This window comes from Lethenteron reissneri, chromosome 26, assembly GCF_015708825.2.
Source record: "Lethenteron reissneri isolate LAM-NWPU_2019-01 chromosome 26, ASM1570882v1, whole genome shotgun sequence".
Classification (NCBI taxonomy): Eukaryota; Metazoa; Chordata; class Hyperoartia; order Petromyzontiformes; family Petromyzontidae; genus Lethenteron; species Lethenteron reissneri.
Genome location: NC_083804.1, coordinates 3788612 through 3815685, shown reverse-complemented (window position 1 = coordinate 3815685; position 27074 = coordinate 3788612). Strand labels below are relative to the sequence as shown.

The 27074-nt window shown below is 48.6% G+C and overlaps 2 protein-coding genes across 4 annotated transcripts in view; one reads left to right on the top strand and one right to left on the bottom strand.

Annotated features, from left to right (window-relative positions):
- The window catches only part of LOC133347511 (synaptotagmin-1-like), a 303405-nt gene extending 285802 nt beyond the window's left edge, over nucleotides 1-17603 (top strand). For all 3 annotated transcript variants that reach the window (XM_061559832.1, XM_061559831.1, XM_061559830.1), the window contains 2 exons: nucleotides 2148-2281; nucleotides 10108-17603. In XM_061559832.1, coding sequence (XP_061415816.1) covers nucleotides 2148-2281; nucleotides 10108-10314 — 341 coding nt within the window. In that variant the 3' untranslated portion in view covers nucleotides 10315-17603. The remainder of the gene's footprint in view (nucleotides 1-2147; nucleotides 2282-10107) is intronic.
- Nucleotides 17604-19677: 2074 nt separating this feature from the next.
- Nucleotides 19678-27074, bottom strand: part of PAWR (pro-apoptotic WT1 regulator) — a 126987-nt gene continuing 119590 nt past the window's right edge. Inside the window, exons 6-7 of the mRNA XM_061559829.1 lie at nucleotides 24888-24992; nucleotides 19678-22378 (exon numbers count right to left, since the gene is read on the bottom strand). Coding sequence (XP_061415813.1) covers nucleotides 22292-22378; nucleotides 24888-24992 — 192 coding nt within the window. The 3' untranslated portion in view covers nucleotides 19678-22291. The remainder of the gene's footprint in view (nucleotides 22379-24887; nucleotides 24993-27074) is intronic.

Sequence of the window (27074 nt, the reverse complement as noted above, 5' to 3'; positions counted from 1 at the left end):
TGAGTGAGTGGTGAGTGTCACGTGACCCTGTCTGTCGGTTGGGCTGCCCTGCAGTTAAAAGGATCTGGCAGGCACACCGCAGTGAGGAAACTTAGACTGTACAAGTCATATCTCACGGACATTAACGTCTTTTCCTCATGAACAAAAGTGTAAATAAAGGAATATGCAGGAGGAACGCACAGCACAACTCCTCACATCAACGGCCGTTACCCATAACTCCTCTTACCCGCAACAGCTGAAGAGTCCACGGAAACTCCTATTATCCGCGCCCTATGTATTCCTATTATTCGTGGTTATCCATGATTTTAGCCACAATGCATAGCAGCAACTTCATCCGATGTATCCGCGGGATTTATCCGTGACCCTTTATCGCTGCGGATGAGAGTGGTAGCTTCACGGGAAACCCCACAGATTACGGGATCTGCAATAATGTTTCTCCGTATCAAAGCATATCAGAGGATTTGTTCAGTATCTGCAACAAAGAAATGGCTATCTTCTATATTTGACTAAGTCTTTTAATGAAAGTGGGCGCTGCGATGGCGAGATGTTAACTTCCTCGCCTGGTATGCAGGAGGTTGTGGGTTTGATCCCGACCCTGACACCTGCTGTATATTTGGAGTTTGTATGTTCTCTCCGTGGTGGTCACCTATGGGTTTTTTTTCGGGTCCTCCGTTGTTTCCCTCCACATTTAGAATCAACATGTGTCTGGAGTAGTTGGCTGTGATACATTTCCACGTGATAAGTTGAACTATCATTTCGCTATATATTTCATATATACAATAGCTATAGAGCTCAGTGGGCCTTACCTGGTAAAATAAAAAAAATAGTTGAAATTTGTATAGTTCATAATGAACACGTGTCCTACACACACAAAGTGTCATCCAAGCTATATCAATATCGAGTTTGTTGTGCCTATGACAACCGGTGACCAGGTTTTAATCACCAGCGCAAATACATTTGCACTTTACAGTAGGCCTATACGTATGTGCATTACATTTGTTTGCGTTGATAATGGTGCTAAAATGGCCCACATTTTCATGTTTGCTATGCGCCAAATAAATGTATGCACCGGCATATAAATGATCTTGGTAGAGAGAGAGAGAGCAGTGGTTAGCATTGTGAACCCGGCCACCTGAGTTCAACGTGCAGGTATGGCTAAATTTAGATGAGATTAGTGGCCAGTGATTGTGTGAACCGATCCTGGAATGACCTCCTTCACAAACCCGCACAGGCCAGCTTCGTGAAGTACTCGTCAATCAGTCGCCATGGCTGACACAATGTGGGGAGGCATTCATCCAGCAGTTGACTGATACACAACTGTAAATTTGTTCCTATTTTATATACGTACAGTACGTTATTTTCACGTGAATTATATGAGGTGTTAAGTAATGTTAGAAAACTAGAAATTCCTTATAGATTTGAAGCTTTCGTGACTGCAAGGATTCATACTCTTAGTTTTTTCGGTAAAGTCACGTAGGTAAAAAATGAAATTAAAATTAATAAAAATAAAATAATAAAAATCACGACGTTTCGGAGGCAACACAAGTCTCCGTCATCAGGTGGGACCGTCACAGCTAGATTTGCTGTATCACTTGTATCACTTGATCACTTGTATCACTTGATACAGCAAATCTAGCTGTGACGGTCCCACCTGATGACGGAGACTTGTGTTGCCTCCGAAACGTCGTGATTTTTATTATTTTATTTTTATTCATTTTAATTTCATTTTTTACCCACGTGACTTTACCGAAATAACTAAGAGTAGAAATTCCTTCCATGAGATGATGGCCCGCCGTATTTTTGGCAGCAGTTCAGTCACTCCTCCTGAAAGGCTGTCGAGATTCATGAGGTCTTCACGTCCTTAGCTTAACTGCCATCATCATCATCATCCTCATCAGCCAATGCCTATCCACTGCTGGATGTTAGGCCTCGTAAAATCTCGGAAGCTTAGCTTTCCATACCCGATGAGATTGTGCGTGTGTTTATACCTACCACGTCCGATATATTGCACTGATTATTGCGCCGCTGTTGCAAGCTCGAGCGGTTGTGCGAGTTGTACCCCAAGCAGCCCTGGCCGCTTGCCTCCCCTGCCCTGGTTACGCGCTCGCGCAAAGCCAACCCCAACGCCTTCTCTCACCTGTGCGCAGACCCATATGTCAAGATTCACCTGATGCAGAATGGCAAGCGACTCAAGAAAAAGAAGACGACCATCAAGAAGAACACGCTCAACCCGTACTACAACGAGTCCTTCAGCTTCGAGGTTCCCTTCGAGCAGATCCAGGTAAGGAGGACCCACCGTGCACCGTCCGTGTCTTCTCTCCCTGCGGGTGGAGGAGCGTATGGCGGGGACGTGCCCTCGGCCGGCGATCGAGAGGTGCGTCGGAAGAGATGGCACGGAGGGCGTCCGTTCCCCCCGAGACGCTGCGGTGGCCGAGAGAAGGCGGCACTGCGAGTAGCCTGCCAGACCACCCCCATCTGTGTGGATATTGTACCGTTTCCCCCATGTGAACCAGCTTTCTCTGTGTACCGCAAAACACCGCGGTAGGAGATCAGCAAAACTTCCCAAGCAAAGCAGAGCGTTGCCACAAAGGAGGCTTGGGGCTCAGTTGAGGCTTTCCTGACTAAGTAAGGGATCAATGGAGAAACGGTGTGTTTTTATTCACTTAACAAAATGCCCTTTTCGAACTTTTGTTCTAAATGCTGCTATTAGCTACACGTCGTGAGCTGAATGTTTCATTCAGAGCTTCTCAAGAGCCCTGTATCACCCCATATTAGGGAACGGACCGCAGAAAGGGAAATCACAGAACTACATCTGAGATCCCATCGAGGGATCTCTGCTATTCACACTGAAGATGCTACACTTTCCCAGACACCTTGCCGCAGAGAGCTGTTCGCCGCGCGGCAATTAAACCACATTTTAAAGTCTCAGAGCTGAAATCTTGCCAATCATATGACAAAGAGTGAACGAGTGAAGAGTGCAAGCATATACAGCGGGCCATTTGTTAGTGTGCAGTCATAGGCAATCATGCTGAGACCATCAAACTCGCTCTCCTTGAGAGCCCAGTGCCAGCTCAATGCTCTGACCCCTAAGCCACCCAACCACCTGGCAGGCCTGGCTCCAGCTCCTCTCGGATCGGCTGGGGGGGGGGGCAGTCGACCTGTGGGTGGGTGGGGGGGCACAATAACAGTTGATGATACACCGCTAAGAAAAAGTGACCTTGGTGTCGGGGCCCCAAAGAGACATTTGGTGGTGCAGGGCTGGCCTCCCCCAGCATGCTGCTAGCGGCCGCCCTGCCCTCACCTGTCCACCTCCTTAAGTGGCTTATTTTTTGGGGGTTTCTAAACAAAGGACGTGGCCCACATTCGGCGCAACTGGCCATGATGTGCCGAATGCAAATGAGGGCAAAAGCAATCTTTGCGTCTCCAACAAAATCTCATTAAAGCAACAATTAAATGTTGACGAGCTTGAGGGTTCTTAAAGAACGCTGCCTCGACCAGATCCAGCAATGATCCTTGTAGCGTTTAATCAATTACGATCAATTGTTCTTAATCACATTTTTCATGTTAGATTCGTTGGGTGCTCACTTTATGAGCGTTTGTCAATTAGCGTGTAATTATTATTAGTATTTTGTACCAAAATGTTTTGAATTGAATTAATACACCAATTACATGCCCACACATTAATGCACGGATGCAGGAGTATAATCTTTGGCTAATGTGTGAAAATCAAGCAAATTGGTAAATTATACTAAAAAAAAAAAAATTCCAGCCGTTTTTCATTCAACCGCCGATGGCCTCATGCAGGTTAGTTTTCTTTGTTGTGACCATACTTCACCACTCTGGTCAGCGCTACTTGGTGAAGGGATGTTCACAGCCCTGTCCAGGAAGCACACTTAGGTCAACAGGTTCATCGTGCAATGAGCGCCACCGTTCCGCGTCCATGCAGTCATGAACGTACGTACAGCATGGGCGTGCAGAATATTACTGTTTATCAGTGTGTGATATGATTATTATTAATATTATATATATTGTGATACTGCAGTATGCAATACCTGGGTGGAGTGGTAGTGCACAGCATTATGGACCAAGTGATCCTGAGTTTGATTCCCGGCTACGGCCAATTTGAGTGGCCAGTGATATCATAACAGCTGCTAGGTTTCCCCTTCACCCAGCCACACTGACCAACACGGCGAAGTATGGTTAAACAATCCAAATGACTGTGCGGGGAAGGCCTTCATATCGACTAGTGAATTCACATAGGTACGTACATTCTTTATTATTTTGCAAGGAATCATGTCTGCATTAACCACACATACTTGTGGTGAATATGCACACAAAAAACATGCTGGACCAATCAGTTTGAAAGGCAGTGCATATATGACCAGACCATGTTTTTGTTTGCATGTTAGCCACTCATTTGAGTAGGGAAACAACCTTTGGAAGCGTTACCAGCGTGGTGTTCAATATCTTGGTTGGACTGTCAACAAATTTTAAAAAAGAGTGTCACGTCCGTCGTGAAGTGTTAAAAAACAGAAATCAACTTGCAGAGTGAATGACAGATCTGATTGCATACACAAATTGTGCCTTCTTAATGTGTCGACTTAAACGGCAGAGTTTGCACAGATATTGAGCTCAGTCTCTTTCGTCAAAAAATTGTCTCATTTCCGCCCGAAATTTATTAAAACTCAGATACCCCGAAAAACACATGGGCCCAGCCTATTATCTTATATATTGTTTCTGGAATAACTGTATATACAATTGAAATTGATAACTGGAATTACAGACTTTGTGGAATATTTTCTTTGGCTAGATGTATAAAACAAGCGCATGAGCACAACAGTGACACACTCGTCACCAGCAATGACCCTGAGTTCGTGGTGGGGAGCCCAACATTGCTAAAAATTATCCACTGCTGACCTCCCACAAAGAGGTTCAAATTTTAGCAACCCAGATTTGCCTATCTGCAAGACTATACGCAAGACGACAATTGCTAGGCAAACCCTCAAACCACAGTACCAAGCGACTTAACAACAATACATAAACCAGATGTGATGTTTTCGTCACTGCAGAGATCCATACTCTTTGGTTCTTTCGGTAAAGTCACGTGGGTGATTACCACTGGGTTGAGCCCACCAAAATACGATGTAAACTCTTGTTGCAGCAGCTCTTTCTCCTACATCAGCAGTTCTCCTGCTGTGTCTGTTCCACCTGATGACGGTCGCTTGTGTTGCGATCGAAACGTCGTGATTTTATTTATTTTATTTTCTACCTACGTGACTTTACCGAAAGAACCAAAGAGTATGAATACGTAAACTCATAAATAATAAATAACAATCTTTGCCAACACCATTGGAACCATTTGCCAGTAAAAAATATGATAATTGGTTTTTTACCCTTTTATCTGGCAACAAAACTGACACCTTTTTTTACAAGGAGTCATGTTTGCATAGACCACAAAACCTGCAGTCATAATCCAATGGTGTAAATGCTTACCCCGAGCTCTCATACTCTGATGGTGCATTGTCTTTGAGTTGTGTGCCTTTTGGCGTCATGTGGTCCAACACCATGTGAGACTAGGCTCTAAGGAAAGCTGTCTCGGGTGTGGACCAATCAACTTCAAGGACAGTGCATACATTATCAGAGTTATGTTTTTTGTTTGCATTATGACTGCAGGTATTGTGGTCTATGCAAACATGACTCCTTGTAAAAAAAAGGTGTCAGTTGTGTTGCCAGATAAAAGGGTAAAAAAACAATTATCAATCTTTGCCAAGCCACCGCTAGACTCCTACCTCGGGCTATGTTAGTCATGTTTATTCTTACCATACTTCACCACACTGAACAGTGCGGGCTGGGCAAGTGGGAGAGGTTCGGGGTGGGGGGGGGGGAGCACAACTGTGTGAGGTATCACTCGCCATCGATATCAGCCGTGACCGGTAATCAAACTCGTTTCGTTGGGGTTAACCACGCAGCCACTCTGTCGACCGCGGCGCGGCGATTCCAGCTAACAATTACGCAGATTTGGAATAAAGAAAAACACATCATTAAGCCCGCCGCAGCGGCAGAACTCATTAATTACGAGAGCCACGAGGATGTTGCTGAGAGAGCACCGGCAATGCCGACCGTGACACTTGTGCGTGCCAGTAAATGCGGCGCGCGCACACGCGTGCATGTGAGTACGGCCCTTTGTCGGGAAAATGTATAAACATTAATCACGGCGCACAGAGCTCCTAACGCGTGACTCCCGTGACCTTGACAGGGTGACCCGCACACGACCCTAATTATAAACGCTTTCTGTGGGGTCCCATTGTAGCCAATTATGTAAATTAGATATCCCGTGTGGTTTAATACACAAATTTAATTATAACCGCTGCTCATTTTTATGTATTTATTATGCAATTCCACATTACAGCAGGATAAAAAAAAAGGTTTGGTCCTGCCTGAAAAACATGCTGGTATTAAAATATCATTGCACAACCCTAAGGCACCATAGCAACAAATAAGGTTATAAATAGGGTAACATTTGAAGCACCAGTAAACATGTTGCAATAACAGGAAAAATTACGGCAGGCGAAACCAGTCGTATTCATGGTGTTTGTTTTTACTAAATTTCTATGTAATTTATAAACACTTCAATGTAATACAAAAATTATATCCACCACAAATGTGAAGAATATATATATTTTTATATCTAGATCTTGGTGTAGCAAATGATTCTATATCCCAGCTGGACATTGCAAATTCTCCCTTGGTTCCTTTCCCACTTTTTATCGTCCAAATCCACTCGTTTGTACAACTTCATTCAGCAGTGACGCATCCCGCAAACGTGAGCTCCGACTTCAGCTGACGTCCCGCCCTCTTGCTCCCTTACACACCACCGACTGAGAGATCTGCCTGTGCAAATAATCGGATGCTAATGTCTACATTTCATGTAGGAAGAAGCCATTACGCAGGCAACTTTTATTAGAATAAATCGAATCTGTCCTGGAAAACCTCACATGGTCCCATGACATTTTCACCAGGGCCTGCTTGGCATGTTCAGCCAATTCCTTATCAAAAACGGTTTGGGGGGTAGGAGAACACTGGAACATCTAGAGAAAACCCACACGTATTGAGAAGTGTATCTATAACTAAACTACAATTTTTTTTATTTTAACAGGTAAGGCCCACTGAGCTACGTAGCTCTTTTTCAGAAGCGGCCTGGCCACAAATGATAGCTGAACGAAGTGGCTTATTCACGTGGACATTGATATCAGTCAAATACTCTAAATGCACGTTGATTCTAAACGTCGAGGGGAAAACCGGAGAACCCGGAGAATGTCTATCACCTGGGATGTGCTCAGCCTCGTCAGATCCCAGAAGCTAAGCAGCTTTGAGCCTGGTTAGAGCTTGGATTGTCGACAGCCCTGCTTAAAACAGGTGTTCTTGGCTACTTGAGGGCAGTGCTCTGCCGACAGCGGGCAGTCCCGCAAAATCCATAGATGTACTGTACTATGCTCCATTATCTAATCACCCTGCTTTCACCAGCCCTCACTGACCGGCGTGGTGAAGTATGGTCAAATACATTCTCCAGCAGTGTATTGAGACAGGGGGCTGTACACTGTCCACACGGGTCAGCAAACTCCACGTTGCATTCTGTCCAATGTGACTTGGAGCTACAGAGTGTCCATGGATGGCAATTGATTCTAATATCCGGCCTTTAATTCCACAGGCCATGCCATGCTGACGAGATTGATCAAAGTTAAAACCTCTCCAGCGTTTCCAAAGTTTAAATAAATGCGACTGAACAACATTACTCCGGAAAGCCCATTGGTTGTTGGCACGACATTGTTTTATTTTATTTCAATGCCAAAGCAGATTCATTTACCTATTTAATTAATCATTGTTGTACTTTCTGTACTGCCATCTGCTGGCTATTTAAATAACTCTGCAATTTATAAGTCTCGCACACGTAATATATCTTACGCGAAGCACCCATCAGTCATCCAGAACGTTGGCCACAGGCGTCTAGCACTTAATGCTCATATCTGGATTCAAAGATCCGCAATAACGCTGGCGAACAGAGTGGAACTAAAAACTAAACTGTTAGCAGTTCACTGGCAACGCCAGCTTATGAAAACTAAACTATTAAGTATATTTTATTTTACGAGGTAAGGCCCACTGAGCTATATAGATATTTTTCACAAGTGACCTCGCCACAAATGATAGCTCAACGAAAGTGGGTTACGTTGAAATTTATAGCAGCCAAATACTCTGAACGCATGTTTCATAATGTGGAGGGAAAACCGAAGGATCCGGAGAAAAATCAACAGGACGACGAGTAAAGCATGCAAACTCCAAATTTACAACAAGTGTCATCTTGACTTAAAGCTTTCGTGACTGCAGGAATTCATATTATTGGGTCTTTTGGTAAAGTCACGTAGATAGGTTAAAAGAAAATAACAAGATAACAAAAATCTACGACGTTTCGATCGCAACACAAGCAAGCGTTGTCTCCATCTTCTGATGACGATTGCTTGTGTTGCGATCGAAACGTTGTAGTTTTTTGTTATTTTCTTTTAACCTATCTACGTGACTTTACCGAATGACACCTGTTGAATATTTGGGTCTCAGTCGGAATCGAACCCACGACCTTCTGTCTACCAGGCGAGGTAGTTAACATCTCCTAGCCACCGTGGCACCCTTACGGTCCAAGCAAAACCCCGTCGGTGCCACGGTGGCGAGATGTTAACAACGTGGGTGTCCGGAATGAACTCCTCATTTGAGACCCAAACATCACAACTGCCTGGCTTTGACATTCCTCCTAAAAAACACCGCTGTCAGAAGAACATTGACAGGCCGATGCACACATCTCCTTCATAAATGTATAATTAAAGACACGAGCCACAATGCGACTCTGGCCATGCAACCCAAACTATCGACCAAATAGTAAACTGATGTAGTCTGTGCTCTTTCAATGAAGAGGGAATAGCAAGCAATACGACCCGAACTCTCTCTCTCTCTCTCTCGATGACCTATCGTGGCTACCAGACTTGGACATTAGCAATCAGCCTCTGAGCGCGTTGCTGTCATACACGAGAACAGAATTACAGGCGTGTGCCTCGCCGCACACAGCTTTTGGCCATGTAATCATTTTTCTTCACAATGTGTTGCTGCCCATCCCTCTTCACTGCTGCTACCCAACCAGCGTAACCCCACGACCCACGTCTGGGCCACAGTCACTGTGGCTGTAAGTGGGTGTCTGGACAGCACCTCCACAATTTTAGATTTGGCTAAGCCACAACATTTTGCACTCGTATTCAACAAAGACACACACGCACAGTCTGCATACACATTCACACGGTCAGCGCACATATACAGTCAGCACCCAACACACATCCACACACTCAGCACCCGACACACACAGTCAGCACCCTACACACACACACAGTCAGCACCCTACACACACACACAGTCAACACCCCACACACACAGTCAGCACGCGCACACCCCACAGACACATTCACAGGCAGTCAACCGCGTTGCGCTCCAACTTGCACCGGCGTCTCCGCGTACAGATCTCCATCCCTAACCTGCCCAGCCACCACCACCACCGCTACTACCACCGCCACCACCACCACCGCCGCCACCACCGCCACCGCCGCCACCACCGCCGCCACCACCACCACCGCCACCACCGCCGCCACCACCGCCACCGCCGCCACCACCGCCACCACCGCCACCACCGCCACCGCCACTACCACCACCACCACCACCGCCACCGCCGCCACCACCACCGCCACCACCGCCACCGCCACCACCACCACCGCCACCACCACCACCACCTCCACCGCCACCGCCACACCACCGCCACCGCCACCGCCACCACCACCGCCACCGCCACCACCACCGCCACCACCACCACCACCGCCACCACCACCACCGCCGCCACCACCGCCACCACCACCGCTACCACCACCACCACCGCCACCACCACCACCACCGTCCCCAACTTCAACGCTCCAGAACGCACAACGCTTGACCACAACGTCGCCCACGCCTCAGTCCATCCCGTCCGCACGGCCGAGAGGGGCGCTAACCTCGTCCTCCACCTCCTCTCCCCATCCACAGAAAGTGCAGGTGGTGGTCACGGTGCTGGACTACGACAAGCTGGGCAAGAACGAGGCCATCGGCAAGCTCTTCGTGGGCTGCAACGCGTCCGGCACGGAGCTGCGGCACTGGTCCGACATGCTGGCAAACCCTCGGCGGCCCATCGCCCAGTGGCACACCCTCAAGCCAGAGGAGGAGGTGGACGCGAGCCTAGGCAGCAAGAAGTGACCCCCCTCGCGAATTATGACCCCCCCCCCCCCCCCCGCTTAGCTACTCCGGCTTAAGTCAACGGTGTCCGTCTCTCCCAGACCAACACCACCACCACCACCACCCACCGCTTGCCAGAACACGGCAATCTTGATCCCACCCTGACCTTCACCTGCTCTGCCCTTCCTCGTCGTGTTCCCCCGTCCCTCTGCCTTTTGCCCCGGAACGCCCCCACTCCCTGCCAACTCCTGTGCCCCCCACCCCCCCATTCTCATCATCAATTCACGCGCGTCCTGCCACCCTGGGGGGAGGGGCTGCCCTGCTCCGCGTCACTGGCACCTGCCAGAGAGACGCTCCTCATTGTGCACACGCGTGTGTGTGTCTTTGTGTGTCTGTCTTTGTGTTTGTAATTCATGTACTTTGTGTGTAATTCAAGGTGCACCTAGCCTGGCACACGCGCCGTGGTGACGTCACCGCTACTTGGTGGCGAATGGCGGCTTTTACTGTTGTTTGGGTGTGTTTATGTGTGTTTATTTGTTTGTGTGTGTTTATGTGTGTGTGTTTGTTTATGTGTGTATGTTTGTTTCGGTGTGTTTATTTACGTGTGTTTATGCGTGTTTATTTAAATGTGTTTTTGTGTATTCATGTGTGTGTGTTTATTTAAGTGTATTTATTTAAGTCCATGTGTCTTCATGTGTGTGTGTTAATGGGTGTGTTTATGTGTGTTAATGTGTGTGTGTTAATGTGTGTGTTAATATGTGTTTATGTGTGTCTGTGGGTAGCGGTAGCGTAGTTGTTAGTGCTGCGCTACGAACCTGGCGACCCGAGTTCAATTTCCGCTCACGGTCAAATCAGTGACAATTATCTGAATCGGTCCTGGGCCTCCTCTAGGTCGACTCAGCCTCAAATGAGTATCTAGTGCGGTGTGTAAACATCGCCACTGGAGAGACCAAGGCGGCCGGGCGTGGTGTTGCCGGCCTTCATAGGTGCTCGCTAACAGCACTTGCCCCAACAGTCTGTCACAGGCTACACGGGGATCTTTGTCTTGTTTTGTGTGTTTATGCGTGTGTGTGTGTTTATGAATGTGTGTTTATGCGTGTGTGTGTTTGTTTATGCGTGCGTGTGTATGTTTGCTTATGCGTGTGTGTGTGTGTTTACATGTGAGTGCGTGTGTGTGTTTACATGTGCGTACGTGTGCTCGTCCCGCGTGTCTGCGTGCCTAGCGACACCTCGCTGCTGGTGAACTCGGAGGCAGACGCAGAGGTCAATCGCCTGCCTAGAGGCGAGGCCGCGACCCCGGGCAGATCAGTAGCGCAACCCAAAACCGCTCTCGGTCGCAGAGACGTCCACGACAAACTCGTTCGATATGCAACTGATCGCTGGGGGGTGTGAACCCGCCTTAACAAAAAAAAAACAACTCTGCTGCGCCTTGCCTTATTAGCCAAGCAAGCAACGGTGTCACCTTGACGCCTATATTTTCCTCGACCATCTGGATATTTATCCAAAAGTTCACCATGGCACGCAGGCCACGTGCGTGCGTGCGTGCGCGTGTATGTTCGTACCTCGAGGTGCACCTAAGCTGGCACAAGCGCCATGGTGACGCCACCGCCACTAAGTGGCGAACGGCCGATTATCGTTGTCGTTGTCTGTTTCTTCGTTTCATGTTTGTGCACAACTAAGGCTTGGGCTAATTCTCCACCAAAAGCCCTCCTCATCCTCCTCCTCCTCCTGTTTCTCACCTCACCTTCCAGCTCCGTACCACGCGACATCAACCCCTACCCGATCGCTCCGCAGCTGCCCCACCTTTGCGCCACCCTGCCCCCCCCCCCTTGCTTCCGAGCCCCCCCCCACCCATCCTAGACCCCCCAAACCTTCGCCCCGCCACGCGTGCGCAAAAATTGTTTTGTTTGTCCGTTTTGTTCGTTTCGTGTGCATGTTCAAAGTCGTGGCGCTAAGCCATTCTCCTCGGCGGCACGCCGCGTGGAATCTCCTCCGCGGACCGCACGGCGGAGCGCAGGTCCCATAGTTCGCGCGGCGCTGTTAAAACGTCGGTTTGTGTGTCGTCGTCGTCGTCGTCCATGTGATGTCCCCAACCCCTCCCCGACCTCTCCTGCACAGCAAACCGCTCAGTGAGACACTGTAGATACAATATAATACCCTTCCTCGTTCACAGGCGCCTCCCCCGCCCCCCACCCCACCCACCTATACCTGTATACGACGCTAGGCCTCGTTCCTGTTTGGTGTTTTGTATATAAACGCTCCCTTGTTGTTCACGTCAAGCCCTGTTCCTTGTGCTCATGCCGTACGCTGCCCCCCTCCCCGCCCGCCGTTGACACGTCGGTGGCGATGATGCTGATGATGATGATGGCTGTGTGTGCTTGGGACTACATCTCTGTTGTTTCATTACCGATGTTTATTCGATCACGGGCCTCTTTCCCGCCGTCCTGCTCGGGGGTGACTGATCACACAGTCGTTCCTGGCCAGCCCAAAGCCCATTCCCGCTGTTTTAGGTGTAGATATAGCATGAATATATGATGTCTCCAGTGTGATCATAAGGCATGTCCGTTGTGCTTCCCTTGTATGAAACCTAAAGCCCCTTTACTGTCGATGTTTAAAAGAAAATTTAAAAATATATATAAAATAAATGCCACACGAGAAGAAAAAAAAGGTTTTTATTACATAACTTTAACAACAACAAAAAAAATGCTTTAAAAAATGACGACGATGTACGTATTACCCGGTAGATTTAATCCGTGTTAAGATTATATATGACAACACGCTTGCTGTTTATTGGCTCTATGATAGACGTGTGACCCTGTGCTCTATGCTTTCACATTGGAAAAGGTCTACCGAGGCGACCCTCTACACAACCACCTCGCGCTTAGCGAGCGGTGTGAGGGCGCAGCGACAACAACAACAACAACAACAAATCACGCAGGCAGGCCCGGATTACCCGTCACGTGAAGGGGGGCCATCTCAGAGGCACCGTGGAGCCCCGACAAACAGCACAGCCCACTGCTGGCCACAGACCTAAGGTGTGAGATCAAGACCCCCCGGCGAGACCCAGCCACCGTGAGGGCCCGATTCATTATCCAGAAGCCATGAGGCTGTAATTGCCTCTGGACCCTACACGGGACAGGCGCAAAAACGCGTGCGTGGGGTGGGTGGCAGCAGGACCTTGAGCCATTGGTAGTACGGTGGGCCGCCATAAGACAAATAGGCCCTGGCGCAGGGCCCAGAGTGACCTTAATCCGAGCCCGTGTGCAGGCTCTGAAATGCCAGGCTTGAGAACCACGCTTGCTTGGGAGACCGCACTCCGATGCCGTTTCCACCTAAATGTGGTGCTTGTTATTGCAGCACCCGGGGGATAGGATGTTCCATATGGCCGCGAGGCTTCTTTCTGCACCCCGCCGTTTGCGATCGTGACGTCTCATGATATTAAGCGTGTGTGCGCATTACCCCAAGTGCGAACGGCGTGATCGCTCTCCCGCGCTGCACGCGGCTGCAGTGATCGGTTGAATGTGTAAACTGCGTTCCCATCAAAATGTTGTGGCTGTCAGGCTCCAAAGGTCAAATTAAAATCCAGGGTGTAAATTCTAATCGCAGCCTATCGAGCCATCAGTCATTTGGAGGCTTTATTTAAAACAAGTTGTGAGCCAACAAGTCTCTTGCGAGGGAGAACTTTTTTTTTACTTGACAGGATTTTCTAACTGCTTGTCTGTCATATATATAACAAAAAAATTAGTCTGCCGACACGATGCTCTGCCAGAAACGTACTTTTATGGAATACTAAAATATTCATGCGCTCCCAAGGTGTTGTACGTGATTAAATTAAAAACATTAAATATAGGCATGTAGGATTTGTTTTCTTCACTCAACACTGGGCACTGACTCGTCTCACATTTTTATGGAAACGTAGACTCGCTTTGGGTTTATTCATTTCCCCCGCGTGATGTGCACAGCTATTTGCTTTCTCGACTGAGTACCGTTGAAGTGCGCGATGTTTTGTGCGTCTTTGTCCCAACTACCCCGTCCTCTTGACGTCCCCGTGACGCCCGTTAAAAGCTTGCCCCTCAAACCCCGGCATGTCAGTTAACGCTCTGCACCAGGGATACAATTTACCGCATGCCCGATGCGGATTCAAATCCGGTCTAACGTCGCAAATCTGAGCATAAGTCTGGCTGAGGCAAAACATATATATATGTAAATGTCAATAACAGATGCAGGCTATGTGCATGAGACAGCTAGGAGCAGCCAGGTACCCGGATGGAGGCTGCTGAACTCCGTGCGTGACTGACACGGCATGGGGAGGCCTTCGCTCTGCCATTGATTAGCAAAGGGGAGTAAATTAATGTTCAATTATTGCTTATAGTAATTATTATATGATTAGTTATCGGCCTTTTAGCCACGTAAGGCTCGCTAAGTCTCTCCAAGATGTTTTGGATGGTCATACTTGGGATGTCTGTCCCGTTGATTATTTGTGCCTGTGGAAGAAATGCAGGATTCCCAAAATCGGATCCAATCAGAAAACACTGCACTACTTGCTGCGCTGCCATCCACAAACACCACTTCGTAAAATAAATAAAGCAGTAATATCGCTCTGAGCAAAACATCAACAGCAGCGCCCAGCACCACTGACAACGTTGATTCTCAAAAAAAAATGTTTTAACCTATGCTCAATGAGCCCACTCATATAAGGACCAACTGGACAAAAAAATTGGCAGTCGCCTTCCAAAACATTAACCTGTTGCAGAGTCCAGGCTGCGAACAGAACCCACTCTTGAGTGACCATCCGAGCAGTTAACGTCATAACCAAAGGCAGGTTTGAAGAGAGGAAGCAGCTCAGAAGGTCGTAATAAAGGTGTTCCAGGTAGAGTGACAAAGATCACGAATGCACATCTCCCCCCCCCCCCACCCGCGTGCTACCACAAAAATAGCAACAAATATCCTGTCCACGTGACCAATGTTGTGTCCTTCAATCAGCGATCGATATATCGTGTCCTTCGTCCGAACAATCACAGAGCAACACTACTTAATCTCGACACCAGTACCCCGCATCCCCCGGCTGGGATATCGATCAATATATACATACAGTGTCCCTTCAATCAGTGATCACAGACAGCACTACACTATCTTGCAAACAGCTGCGTCAAACAGAGCAAGGGGATGTTGGCCAGGGATTGATTGGAACTGGGCCAGCTGGTTCCCATGGATTCGAAAAGCAGGTCACGGTTGCATTAGGCCTGTTAATCACGAAGCGTAACTAACTTTCCTGAATCGAGAGAGCTGTTTGAGCGTTGTTGTTGTTTTTATGTCACAGGGCCAAATGACGGTAAGTCGGTGGCTTTTGTAATTTTTCCAGGAAATGGCCAATTGGGACAATTGATAAATTTCAGCAAGGAAGACCTAGGATAAATTGAAAATTGGACTGAAAATTAGTGAGGAGAGTGCAAAATTTCAATGCAAAACATATACCGGGACATATAAAAATAGATTTCAACATGTTAACATCATTATCTACCTTTTGACCAACCCTCCTCGCTCCCAATACCTCCTAACCTCGCCTGGATTCTTTGCGTAAAAAAAAAAGAGCCGCCTCACTCAGCTCAGTTAATTTTGCATCAGAGAGGTAAGGAAAGTTATACAATGTCTGGCTCTCAAAGGTTACGGAAACCTCGAACTGACTCGCACTGATCCAAGCCTGGCACCACTCGTGTTGCTTCACGGCATGACGGGGAAGAATTAAAAAAAGGCAACGATTCAAACCTCGCCAAGGACACTGAGTATTTGGGACAAAGGACGTTCACAAAAGTCCAGTTGATGGCCACAAAATTTGCAACTTTCACGACTGCCCCTTGGGTCTCCACTGAATCACGGGGGGGGGGGGGCGGGGGGCCCTTCTAGATTTTACTTATCCCCTCGATTGCTTCTCCGCTACCAAACGTATCAAGTAGACGCGTGTGCAGCTCCTTCCAACCAAAACGAAACTTTAGCCACGAACAATATCCCGCGCGTGTTGCATTCCGAAGTACGCAGAGTTGGTGCATAGCGGTTATTGACATCGATGATGGGTAAGCCATTTTAAACTAAATTAAAAAAAATACCACGCAACTATATCGTTTTGCTAATATTTATGTACGTATGTATTTATTTGAGTACAGTGCTTACGCTTCTGGTTTCTTTTTTTCTTCAGTGAGGTCTGTGGTGCTGTACAGTTTGTAGCTATCATTACGCAACATGAGTGCATTGTTCGTCATTAAAATGGTTTCATTTCTCATCTAAAATGAATGCTACGTTCCGTGTCGTTCTGTTTCTAATCGTCTGTCCGTGGTCTATACCAGCCACCGTGCATCTCCATGTGGCCACACGTTCGGGATGCTGTGAAAGATTACGGGGTTGGCTTTTTGAATTTTCCCGAGACTCGTGTTTTAACTTTGGGTGGCCTCTTCGTTGTTATTATTATTATTGTTGCGGCCAGAGTGAAAGTGTGCAGTCCAATTTCCGACAAGACACACGCTCGGCGAGTAGCCTCACCAAGCCTGTGCCAGCCGCGTGTATTGCGTCTACGTCGAGTTACCTTTGTATCAGAGGTGAACCCCAGATAATTCAGTTTTGGTTGGAGGCAGGCGTGGAGGTCGATGGCTAACGCCGAGCGTGGCGAGAAGGTGCGACGGCTGCATCGAATAATTCGAGGGCGGCTTTTTGGAGCGGTTTTTAAAACCGGCAAACATAAAATGACCCGAGCGTGCGGTAAGCAGGCATCACCGCAGTCCCTCTCTCACTCGGTGCATGTCCCCTGCCATTACAATAAACTTATGGTATCATAAATCAAACTGTATTATAAAATGTACGCTTACTGGCTTTAAAGTTATGGGAGGGGACGGGTCATACACAGGCGATGAGTTACCCTTTGAGCTGCCAGATTTGGAGGGAGAATCGATAGTCTAACCGGTGGCTGCACATATCACGTCTGTTAAAAAAAAAAACGAGAACATATAAAACACGTTATCGAGAAAAGAAACAAATCCACGTTTAACCTTTCACAGTTCCTACATAGGCCTGCCCTAAGTTGCATGCTCTGTGTTGGCGCTGTTAACTGTAGTTGAGTAACCGTGTGCACTAAAATAAATCATCTACAATGTTGAAATTGTTGAACGAAAAGTGTTTAGAAGAGTCCTCACATGTTATTATAATTACCACTATACTTTGTTATTATTGATTACAAATGTCAATTTTGTCAACAGAAATATAACGACTGTGGCTGCTCTTTTGCTGCAATAATCGAAATAAAAGTCTGTGCGAAGGCTGAACCGTGGTGCCCGTGCGTCCTCGCAAGCGACGCCCAAAAAAAAAGGTGTTCACCCAGGTGGCAACGGGGGGGGGGGGGGGGGGCGCTGCCAAGGACGTGAAAGGGCCTGCACTTGGTGAGCCTCCTGGCGTTGGAGATGGAACGCTGGCGTCGGAACGAAACTCGCTTGGCTACTTATTCCCCGAAACTCGTCGAGAAACTCCTCTTATCGGACCTTTATAATAAATTAGTACGTTTGGTATACGCGCCATTCTCACCGGCGCAAGGGGCTGTCGCGAAGGAAGGTGCCCGTGTTTCTGTCTGCGGAAGCGTCGCAGCGGCGAGCGATGCTGCTGTGTATAGTCCCAGTCGAGTAAACTTGCCGGTAATTTTTCATGCCTCAAAATGTTGGACCACCGACACTCGGTACACAATGGCGCTGCTCTTTTCGATCGATCTCGCGGGATCCTTAACGTCCCCCCGCGAAGCAGGCGGCGCAGCAATAAGCAGGGCGGCCTGCCGGATTCGAACCGCGAACCCCTGCAACGAGCGGGCAAAACTCGCTTACCGCTGGGCCGCTGGGCCGCGTCGCCGCGTCACCGCCCCGAATAGCGCGTTGCACTGTCGACGGTGGGTTGACGAGAGCGAGCTTGACCTATGCCAATTACGTTCATCAATGTTTTCAAGTGATGCAACATACGAGTCCAGCTCGAGCGGTCGGTGGTATCCGGCTTAACGTTGCTATCTCGCTGTCCCACCGATGGGTTTTCAGGCCGTAACACGGCGTGTTGTTCGACGCGGTGTCCCAACGCTGCGCTCCACGCGACGGGAGCTTCTACGGCAACAGGACTGAGCAAAGCTCGCTCCTTGCCCTCGAAAACGTCGGGACACCGCGCCGAAAAACGCGCGGCACGACACCCCGAAAACTCATCGGAGAGCCGTGCAGCACAACTGTGGAAGGAAAAAAAACGTAGAGTTAGTTACTGACGCCACGACACTCACTCCACTTGGAACAAACTCCCACCCCCACTGGTTCATGTAGTGTCGCTGGATACTGACAGTGCCAAGTCTGCCAACGTCCTGCTGATAAGTGATGCAAATGAGACATCCAAGTCAGTGCCGCGAGTTTCTCCGAGTTATCGACTCCGCTTGTGTTTATTGACGAAAGCTTGCCGACAAACAACAAAATTCCCCTACGTGTGTACACGCCTCCAACGAGGCGGAATGCGAAAAACAACGTCGCGTGCCAATAGGTTTCATGACTATCACTCGCGACAGAGCTCCGTTTCGCGCGAAGTCTGGGGTCAATTAAACGACGGTGCCGAGTGGCAGTCGGCTGGCCCAATTAGGCGGCCGGGCCATCGGGCGATCTAATGGGGTCTTTTTGGGTCATGCAGCCTTAAAAAAAAAAAAGGGTCATCTTACAGGGTAGTCGTCAAAAGCGTCGATGGTAAAAGTGTCGGCGTCCATGGGGCTCGATGGTACGGAGGATCGATGGTGCTCACTCATTGGAAATTGATGCCTCGCGTGCATTTTTAAAGTGCACGCCGCAACGCAAAAACTGCAGCGACGAATCCGCAAACAAATTAGTCTTCGTATGTCACTCAATTCCCCTCAATTCCCCAAACACATCTCACCCATTTCTTCAAGGAAAAATCTCTCTGCAGACATCGATGGCAATCGCCTAGCTTGGCTGCAGGTCCTGCTCCTTTAGTCCCCGCTGCGCCTCAACGGGTCACTATGGCTGGCCAAACAAAAGCTGCCAGGGCTTGTGATTGCCAAGTGTGTGGGGTGGGGGCACATGACCCAGCCAATGCAGCCCCCCTTGCCTGCCAGTAGTGCCCACGGTGGGCGCGTGGTATCCACGAACGCTTCACACAATACATCCAGCAAATGTGCGACGGGCCGCAGTAGGCAGGGCCGTCCCAACGTTGAAAATTGGTGCATGTGCTCCTGTTAGGGAAAGGTGGGGGGGAGGTCATATTCAGCGTGGGGGGAAGACATTCATCCAGCAGTGGATTGACAAAGGGCTGTACAATTAATTGAATTGTAACTCACAGAGGTCACTTTAAACGATCCACTTGGTGCACCAAACGCAACGTTTAGTACTCTTTATTTTTCAGTAAATATACAGTAATACAAGGCACAGTAATATAATATGAATGTGTACATACGAGCATATGCATTCATTATCGATAGATTACATTTCAAACAAACCAATGCTAATCCTGTAAGAGTCATCAAGTTTCTGCTTCTGTGAAGATATATATACGTGAAATAACAGGTTCATCGGAAAATAATAATTCGTACGCTTTTGAACTCTTATGGAGAAGATGTGACATGTCGACATTTCGGCCGATTGGCCGTCACAGTCTCATTGACCTGTTCAATTCGAATCTTGTTATGGAAGGGTGTGATTAGTGGCCACGATTGTGTACACGTCTAACCAAACACGCTGAGGCAAAAACGAGCAAGTGATCAATCAAAGACCACATCAGAAACACAACAAGCCAGTTGGTTCTTTTTTTTAAACTGTCACAAAGACAAAGGATCGCCCGTATAGCCTCTAACAGACTGTTGGGGCAAGTGCTGTTCGCGAGCAGTTATAAAGGCCGGAACGGCACACGAGGGGGGTGGGTGGCCAACACCACGCCCGGCCGCCTTTGTCTCCGCAGTGGCAATGTTTACTACACACCGCACCAGGTACTCATTTAAGGCTGAGTCGACCTAGGGAAGGCCCATGACCGGTTCAGATAATCGTCACTGGTGTTGGCCATGAGCGGGAATCGAACTCGGGCCGTCGGGTTAGTAGTGCGCGCGCACACACACACACATGCACAGGAGCCCTATGAGGTAATTTGCGAAACCTCACTTTGTAAGTTGTGAATTCGAGTGGGCAAAATGGTGATTGCTCAATGCGAGATGCTGTGACCTCGGGTTGGTTGCTGCCACCTCTCAAAGGTATAAATAAAAAACAACGGGACATATCACGGGAAAAACAATAATAGCGTGCAATACCAGAACAGAGGAGAAATACATGCAAAACCAATATACGAAGTGGGTTGTTCTTGTTATGCAACTGACAAAAACTGGGACTTTTGATGTTACGGGAAAACTTTATAGATTCCCGGGTGAGCTAAAAGCCCACCTCAATAAGAGGACGATCCTGGAAAAACCAGGACAGGTGGCAACCGTGCTGTAATCCGCCATGACAGTGGCCAGTGTTCAAAGATTGTGGCATCTTTGCGTGCGTTGGGCCACGTATACAGTATGCGCACAACAGCCAGTCGAAATCCAACCTCAACACGCCGTTCAAGAGATATGCTCAAAGTGATAAATAGCGCGCGGAGAAGTTGACGAGCCAGAAGGCGTACCTTAGCAACGGTCTGCTCCAAGAAGGATTCTTGTTATTCTTGGTTCTTTCGGTAAAGTCACGTAGAACCAAGAATATGAATCCCTGCAGTCACGAAAGCTTTAAATCGAAATTTAAGGATTATTGTGTTTTTTGCATCTTAATGCTTACGTCGATTAAGACCACAATGGTGGGAACGACGCAGGAAATAAGCCAAAGAAAGCATGCAGGGTGCTCGAAAACGCTCCGTGAAAGTGTGCGATGAACAAAGAGGCCTTCAAAACGTGCGCTGTTTGCAACGTTAAACTGGCGAGAGTGGCCCATCGATCGCTCTGCCAACAAAGCGGAAAACACTCGCGCGGATGATTGTACAGCATTTCTGACAAGAGTCAAATAGTTGACAAGGCACTTCAGCATGCTAAAAATCGCTCACGTCACTGCAATTTGTAGTTTTTTATTTATAATTTTTTTTGCTGCAAACTTTGGCAACGAAATTCTACAGCTCAAACGTCCTCGACGGTGATGTCAATAAACACATCCACGCCTGCGCACCTGTGCCAGCGTGGCTGGAAAAAGCAAGCACACGTGTGTAACTGTCCAACAGTCCCACCCGGTCTCCGCTTTCTCGCATCCTTTGTGGTTCAGGGACTCTCCGTTGACTCCCAAGGGTCTCCGCGCCCTGGCCACGTCCGATCGACAGCCGAGGTGAGAGAGAGGTTGACACTGTCCTCGTGTGCGCAAGCGTTCTTCACAGCGCCGCCAACCCCCCTTGGAGGAACACCGTTCAGGCGTTCTCAGGAGTCTCACTCCCCACCACTGCCTTTCCTTACAAAAGACCGGCCCCCCGATATGCATCCTCAGTCGGCTGACATGAAAGGGGCGATGGGAAATGTGCAAAATTGACCTTCTAGCTTCCCAAAGCAACCACCGTGCCCGCAACATACCTCCCCCCCCCCACCACTTCTAAAATTCGCCTAGCCCCCCCACATTGATAGATTCATTTAATTTTCCCCCAAACCGCTGGCTGGTTCAGGAAGCGACGGACGTCACGCGCCGTCTTCCCGCGACATCCCCCCCGTGGCCTGGCTCAATGCGGGAACCACAACCGGCCGTCGCCAGCATCGGTGTCGTCGGTCCAGTGGGTGAGAAACAAAAGGGGAAGAAAACAAACATATTTATTTTTTCAAATCCCCAAACTTCTTTTAGATCGGCAGCTGAACGGGGGGGCGATTCTCGTCTCGCTACGAACGCTAGTTTTTGCAGGAGGTCGGTGAGTTGCGCAGGACGGCCTCGGCTGTGCGGGAGAGCTTCTGCGCAGCTCACCACCCCCTCCGCCACCGCGATGCTGCCGCCACACCTCACTTTGTCAGCTGGCCCACCACACGCAGCAGGGTCTTGTTCTCCTCCTTCAGCTGCTCGTTTTCGTCCTCCAGGTCGTCCAGATCCTGACGAACCGAGCGAAAAACACAATGGCATCAGTGATAATCGAGCGACGCTTCCGTTCGAGAAGCAGCCTTTCAAACAGGAGAGAAGTCCCCGTGTCGATTTGGAGGTGGATGAAAGGGCATTCCGTGGTGGAAAGTCATAACCTCGTGGCAGGCAAGGGCATATGCAGAGAAATGCCCCTCTTTGAAATGTGTTCAGCATGTACCCACTATTTTATTAGGAAGCCACTGAAGCGTACACTTTTAAATCTAGATTAAAAACTCATTTCTTTACAAGTGCATTTTTGTATTAAGTTTGTTGTCCGTCCCCCGCACCTCCGATTAGCACGGTTGGCTACGTACGGTGCAAAGGAAGTTCAACAGACATTACTGGACATCGATAAAATACTGGACATCTGTGAAAAATACCTTTCTAGCTCATCAGATTCCTCCAGTATAGATAAATACTCAGATTCTGGCATACGTTTTCCCCTTGTATTTCAAGATGGCGCACAAAGGGGCAAGCGCGAAATTATTAATCAAATAATTTCCACTTAAGTGGCATTATCCCCCTCAGGTCCATTACGCTGTCCACACGGTGGGTAAAATCGGCAACACTTGGTGGCTGAGCCAACAAAAGGCCATCCCCATAGGTAGAATGAACCCTTCCGTGGATATTAGAATTTACTCGCCTGGCTCAGGGCCATGGGTGCTGATATGAGAGCCAGCCAGTCACTCGATTGAGCAGAGGACGCACACTTTGTCTTTTGTTGACTGTTTAACAATGAGGTTGACATAACCTTGGAAACAACAACAACACTCTGCAGCGATCGTATGCTTTGCAGCATGATCTATATGCATCGGCTGCCACTGCTTGCCGCTGCCACCGCTGGCATCTCAATAACTATGCCGCTGACTTGATCATAAGGGATGACCGGTACTTATCTTTGGCAGTTTGATTACGAGGGGTGTCCGTCAGATGAGGTCATAATCGGAAATTGTACGGTTTTCTGACCCAATCTGATCTGCAGGGTTTGGGAGATCAGCTGTGACGTTGCTACAATCGGAAATGATCCGAATGAAAATCGGATTGCAAACAAAATAGTTGCATGGGATTATGTCCGATCAATTATATTTTAAAAAATGATATTGGTTTTTCGTACAGAGAAACGGCTCAAACCTTACGAGATGCATTCGGCGGCTTTAAGTAATACACAATATTGTATTTGATTACACTAAATGTTTCAAAGGAACATCCAAATATTAACATGGTAAGTAAATTGTAATTAGGCGGGAAATAAATAGCAATCGCAGTCAATACAGATATAGTAAATCGTACTTTAAACATTGCAACCCAAATTAGTTTGAATGTTAAGTGGAAAAAAATTACTAAGATGTAACAAGTCACCCACCCCCTCCGAGATTATTTTTTTACAAATTCGAGATCTCGAGCCAATTCAGCAACCGATTATCTTTGTCGAATTTTTACCGTCTCACTTTGTCGTTTCTTTGCGATTTCCTCCCCTCTAACTCACCTCACTGTACACTTTACGCATCACTTGCAAAGATCACACGTTACTGTAATTGGGTCTCACACAATCGATTCCAATCGCGCATAATCCGGTACTTGGTATCTTGCGAATTAATCCATCCCGTGCTGTTTCCGAGCATAATGAGAACTACATGGAAATGCAGTCCCGGCAGTCATCCGCTAGTCTCTTATAGCACAGCACTTGAAGAAAAAATATATTTAGTAATGTTTACTGATTTCACATGCTTACGTTACACCATGTGTTTTAGTTATGCTTAATAATACATTGTAGATTAAGATACTTTAAAATTCAGAATTTAAAATGGATTCAGAGTGAAATTGAAAATCCATGAGCAAACTAAATACCGTTTTAAAACCTCCTTAAAACCACGGTTAAAATCAACTCCAATCAAAATCAAGCCGGATCGGATCGCCTAACCAACTGCTATTGAATCTAGGGAATAAATGAATGAGAATCGGTCGGTTTTGTTGCGAATCGCGATTTTCCAATAACCATCCAGGCCGCAAGATTGTGTCTAACAAACAAATAAAAGGACCCAAACCGCAGCACCGCTGCCGATTCCCCGGCGGTACGCCTGATCCGTTGCTCACGACCACCGCTTGTTGCAGCTGAGGTTAAGGAGGCTGGGGGGGTGGGGAGGGGGGGGGGGCTCTGGCGGGGAGAGCCTCGAGGGGGGGGGGGGGGAGTGACAGCCGTGCGGGGAACCCATCACAAACGTCAGTCGAGGCACGGCGGCACTCGCGTGACCCGGACACTTAACATCAATTGTCAAAAATAAATAAACAGCCGTTGGCGTGAAGGCCGGAGGTCTCGGAGAGCCCTTGAAGCCACGGCTTCCTCCTCGTGCCCGACGGCGTGCCGATCTTTTCGCGCCCGTGAAGAACCGCAGGTGGCGCACGCCGTGGCGCGTTTATAAACGGGCCTGGGGGGGGGGGGGGGCCTGGGGGGAGCGCAGCCCGGGTGGCCCCTTTCCTCACCCGGTTGAGAAGGTCAATCTCGGCGTGCAGCTTGCGCACGACGTCCTCGTTCTCCTCCAGCCGCTGCCCGAGCTGCTGCTTCTCGTACCGCTCGCGCGCCAGCTCCTACACGGCCACGCACCGCACGCACACGGACACAACGCTGCCCATTCTGAGCGCCGTCCGCCGGAGGCAGGTGCTGCTCACGCGGGGGGCTCCCTGCCCTTAGGAGCGCGAGAGGGAGGGGGTACGGTGCTCATCTCCATTCGCTGCCCACCCGAGCGAGCAGTGGAAATTCCACGTTCCTAAGGCAGATTTTGAATGTTTACACACACACAGGTGTGAGGTTAAATTCAGGATGTATAGACAAATAAATGAAAAGGACAGACAGATGTAAAGACACAGGGAACAGACAGAATAGAAAGCTGAGAGGAGGAGGAGGAAGAGGAATGGATGACCATTAATATCACCTCAACATCTCTGCCAATGGTTTACGCTCCCCAATGGAGGTGAGCACGGTGCCATGCTGAGATGAGAAGGGAGACACTCGCATGCCGCCACCACCATCATCATCATCATCAGCCATGATAAATCCACTGCCGGTTGAAGGCCTACCCAAGCCATTACCATCTCTCTCCCTGAACCCAACATGGCGACCTATTTTTATTACATACTTGTAACTATAATTTGTGATAGGTCACTTTTGAAAAAAAAAACTGTATCGCTCAGTGGGCCTTACCTGGTAAAATATAAAAAAAATGTCGGTTAATAGTTAGTTCAACATGTTTTCAAGTAGTTCATTCTCATTGGACGTTATACAATGACTGTGTCATCAGCAAACCTGGGGCGGTAACCCAGCCGCCACTTCAAGAGACACGGTCAAACAGGCGCGGCCGGCAATGCAGCAGCCGACACGGACAGAGCCGGGACGGAACGGTGATGACGGCGAGAGATGATGCGTGCGGACGGAATGAGACGCTCGCGACTGATCGACGGCGGGACGAAGGCACGCCTCGTGTGGACGGACCGAAGGGTGAACGTTGAGCAGCCCACGGGGGGCTTCGGGGTCAACGGCAGAACGGATGTGCTCAGAGGATGGCTCGCGGATTCGCGGAGGGGGTCCAGGAGCCACGTCCCGTAAACGGCGCGGGCGTAAATCATCGCGCGGCACGCAGATTATACGGACAAGGGGAATCGATCTCGCGCGTGCGCGCGCACGCACGCACACACACACACAAGTTCGTGGCTACGCAGCGCCTGTGAATGACAAATGCTGAGTGCCACAGCGGCACTTCCCACGGTCATTGTTAAGGAGGATGACTTTAGAAATGTAATCAGTCACTGACGACTGATTACAAATATTAATCAACCAGGTCATGGTAAGTAATGGTAATATGATTATACACTGAAAATTGGGTGATAATAATGGTTTAATAAAATGCGAATTTTCATCCTGTTGACAATCTACTTGAATAAATGCCTCCCCACATATCATATCAGTCATGGAGATGTATGCCATACTTTACCATGCTGGTCAGTACGAATGGTTCAGATATAATTTCCCACTGATGTCAGCATGGGTGGTATGGTGGCAGAGTGGTAAACGTGAGGCTCGCAGCAAGAAGGGCATGGGTTCAATTCTCGACTCGATTGCCTCTCTGTGTGGAGTTGGTATGTTCTCCCCCTGTTCTGCATTGGTTCGCTCCGGATTCTCCGGTTTCCTCCCATAGCCAAATCACCCCCCCCTCCACCCCCCATACAATGTGACTCATCATAGCCTAACATTACATTCTGAAAAATTACCACTCAATCAGGATTACACATAGCAACATAACACCCCACTGTGAACGCTTGGCAGGACACTCCTTGAGGCTCAGTGAGGGTTTCCTGGGTAAACAAGCAAAATAGTAATTTTACTGGTAGGAACCACCTGGTTCCACCAGCCCACAGGGGATTATTGTGTCCGTCCGTCCGTCGTGCATCCAAAAAGGGAGGGTGGGGAGGGGCTGCTCACCCCGTGGTGCCCTTATAAAACTCAACGTTTAACCGACTCACGCCGGCTTGTGCCCGCCCTCACAGTCGGCCATATTTGCGGAATACACCACGCCGCCGTTGACCCTGGCCATTGACCGAGCAACCCAACGTTCCTACCAGCTCCCTCCGCAGGAATGTGTTAATCACGTCACCGGGGTCATCGCACAGTGTCGC